Source organism: Crocodylus porosus, unplaced genomic scaffold (assembly GCF_001723895.1).
Source record: "Crocodylus porosus isolate Cpor-Errol unplaced genomic scaffold, CroPor_comp1, whole genome shotgun sequence".
Classification (NCBI taxonomy): Eukaryota; Metazoa; Chordata; order Crocodylia; family Crocodylidae; genus Crocodylus; species Crocodylus porosus.
Genome location: NW_017728923.1, coordinates 1,827,972 through 1,831,543, shown reverse-complemented (window position 1 = coordinate 1,831,543; position 3,572 = coordinate 1,827,972). Strand labels below are relative to the sequence as shown.

The 3,572-nt window shown below is 47.9% G+C and overlaps 1 protein-coding gene across 1 annotated transcript in view; it reads left to right on the top strand.

The window, feature by feature from the left end:
* The window catches only part of ATP6V0C (ATPase H+ transporting V0 subunit c), a 21,875-nt gene that overhangs the window by 15,076 nt on the left and 3,227 nt on the right, over positions 1–3,572 (top strand). The window contains exon 2 of the mRNA XM_019540154.1: positions 3,461–3,568. Coding sequence (XP_019395699.1) covers positions 3,461–3,568 — 108 coding nt within the window. The remainder of the gene's footprint in view (positions 1–3,460; positions 3,569–3,572) is intronic.

Here is a 3,572-nt window from a genome sequence, read left to right as displayed (position 1 = left end):
AAAAAAAAAACCCAAACAAACAACCACATGCATACCTCCTTTGTCAGAACTATACAATAAAGAATCACTTGTCTCAAAATAAAAAGAGAGGCTAAAGAAGCTCTGTTTGGTAGAAGTTTGGGCATCTGCTTTGTGTTCTGCCGTGGACTTCAGTTTATAGTGGTCTGGTCTAGTTGCATAGCAAGCTATATAGCCTCTTCTAGACTTGAAACCAGAGTTAGCTGTACTTGAACCAAATAACTGAAGTGAAACAAGCCAGTACCTGCCCTGTCTACATGGCCATGCTAGTTTAGTATGTATGACACCAGAGGTGACACTTGTATCAAGTCTCCTTATGAACTATGCCAGTAGGAAATGGAGAAGCTAGAAACAAAGGCCAAGCATTTAAAACTTCAGTGGAGCAAATTCACTCATCTGACTAGGAAATATTTAATAACCAAGATTTAAGGTATAACCTCATGAAACTCTCTTAAGCTGTACAGGTGGTGGCACATCTAATAATGACTGTTTTAGATTAGCTTGTTGGAGCATTCCTTTACATGGCACTGCTAAAACTGTTTCGTAGAACAAGATGGATTTTTATCCTTAAGTGACTGTAGACTGAACTTTATTTACTTACCTTGACTTGTGGGTTTGTTGCGTACAGCTTCCATGATTTGCCTCCAGGGTTTCAGTTGCATCTGTCTTGGAAGATGACTCTTTCTATAATGCACTGAGATTCTGACTGGCTCTGAAATACATTGCTTCAGAAACTTTCTCTACACTGAAAAATGAGACTTCGTAATAGAGGTGCACTGATGTACATTTTTGAGGCTGATACCAATGGCCAATTATTGACCAGACATATTGGCAGATACCAGTCTGGCTGTTGACTCTTTCCAATTAAAAAAAAAAAAAAAAAAAGCAGCATCCAGCTGGTAAGTCTGGCAGGGGGGCAGCAGAGGGAGGGAGAGGGGCAGGCACTGCATAGTTGGGGTGAGGCATGGGACAGAGCCACTGCTCATCATTGTGGGGCGGGGAGCATATGATCTGTGCAAGGCAAGGGCAGGCTGGGCCGGGCTGTTCCCAGGAGCCATGGTTGGGCCGGGCAGTGGCACTGGGGGAGGGGCTACAGCACATTTTGGGGTGACTAGCTTCTCCATAACCCCCTCCTAGCAGCATTGCCTGACCAGGGTGCAGCTGCCAAGAAGTGCCTGGCACAGCTTCTAGCCCACCCATACATAGATCTGGGGGGCACATGCCCCCCATGCCTCTCATGGAGGTATACATAGTGCCAAGAGCCACTCTTCCCTCCCTGTGGGCCTCCCCTGTACCTGACCCAGCCTGCTCCCTTCCTTACTGTGCTTCTTCCCCGCCCCCCCCGCACGCACGCATGCACTCTTATCCTGACAGCTGTTCTCCAAGCTGCCAGGCTGCATTCCCAGTTTTGTGAATGGTGCAACTATGTCCATGCACACAGCATTTATTGGCAACATTATCAGGCAAAAAAAAGCCGATAGTCAACTTTCCTTATATTGGTGTCAATGCAGTATGAACTGATATATCGGTGCACCTCTACTTCATAATCCACAGGCCATCAGTTTCGAATAGCTATTATTGTTCTATAATTTAACAATGAAATATCACGTGTGGAGAAAGTTCTACCAGGAAGAGGCCTCTAACCCTAGATAGCTTAAATTTGGGTTTAAATTGTGAACACCTAATTGTTAAGCAGCAACATATTCCTCTGGCTCTTAAATGGTGTATAATTGATCAGAGGGCCCTTTTACTTGAAGACCTCTGTTTCATTTAGCCTTTGTTTCTGAAGTGCAAGAGTAGACAAAGCCACAGAATACTTCTGGTAGTTCCTACATTGCATTAATGCAAACTGAGAGTGAAAAGTAAAAAGAGGAACATTTCTGGGGCACAGGACATACCTGGCTTAATGGACATGGTCATATCTGGTTGGTCTAAAACAAAATGCATTTCTAATATAGAGAAGCTAATTTAGCTTTTGTACTGGCTATTCGGTGCATAAAACATAATTGTGCAGCCTTTGTGGCTTAGATTCACTGCTTTAGTGTCCAGACTTGCAGGATACCACCTTAACATAAGTCTGGTGACTAATAAAGTTCAGCTTGCAAATTCTGTAGAAAAATCTTCTAGACCCAGGGGCAGGCCAGATCCAGCCCATGGCTGCCCCTGTGGTACTCCACTTTAGGCTGAGCCCTTCCTGCTCCCACCCAGGCAGCCTGAACCTGTACTTCCCCCAGCCCCAGCCAGGACACAGCTTCTGGTGGAGCTGTTCCCAATGCAGCTGCAGCCAGCCGGATGTTCCTCTGTTCCCCTCACCTCCAGTGGGAGCGGCCAGGCTGAAGCAGACCAGTGCAGCAGGGGTCAGAGTGGGAGGAGTGGCTGCTGGAGGCAAGGGGAGTAGAGTAGCACCCAGCTGGCTGCAGCCACACTGGGACAGCTCCACCAGAAGCTGCATGTGCTGGCTGGAGCCAGTGGCTTCTGCTGTCAGGCTGCACTGCTTCAAGCAAGTGGAAGCTTCGACTCCCAGCTGCTTTCTACCTGTTCTGCCTGCAGGGACTGCTCATTGACCTAGGTGGGCAGAATGAATGAAAGGTGGCCAGGTGCTGGAGCCAGAGTTCCATGCACTGGGCAAAAGCCTCCTGCTGGAGCTTGTCAGCTACCCAGAGTGACACAACAGGGACAGGAGTGGCTGTGGCAGCAGCAGCCATGGCTGAAGACTAGGGAAGCACAACAGCCCCATCAGCCCTGACAGTCGCACAACCCAGCCCAACATAGTGTGACTCTGACTGCAAGGCCAGGGACTGCATGGCCTAGCCTTCCTCCATGCCGTGCTGCATTTTGTCCCAGCTTTGCAGCTGGGAACCATGTGCTTTCAGGGCAGGCTGGCCCAAGCTGGTTCTCTTGCACTTTATGGTTCCTGGATGCAAGTCCAGGACCCACGTAGCGCAGCACAGAGCCAGCCTGGCATGCATGCGTGACTGAATGCATGTCATAGTTTCTAGAGATGTCGGCTATGCCCAGCTCCTGTAGACCGAGTCAAAAGTGAATTGACATAACTGCTTCTGCTAAGCTACAGGACAGTACAACATTTGGGTGAGAACTTCCCCCAAGTTTTGACTTGTGCTGCAGTGTTGGGGAATGTAGCCTTATGGCAGTTAAGAGGTTGCCTTCATTGTCTAATGACTAGACCATCTTGCAGATCTGTTCCGTTGTTGCAGAAAGACCTTAGCCAAATCACTCTACCGTTTCTACCATATCCATCTGCCTTGTCCACCAACACTCAAATGGAATTTGTCACATAACTGTTAAGTCTTTCCAGTTTCAGGAAGTGCACCACAAAAAGACTTTCAAATCCATGCAGGGATGTGGTGATAGGTTTTTAACTATGCTCTGAGCGTCCTGCATGTAAATTCCTCTAACCTCATGGATTTCTTGTCTCTCCTAGCCTTGGGAGCTGCTTATGGGACAGCAAAGAGTGGCACGGGTATTGCAGCCATGTCTGTCATGAGGCCTGAGCTGATCATGAAATCAATCATCCCTGTTGTCATGGCAGGTAT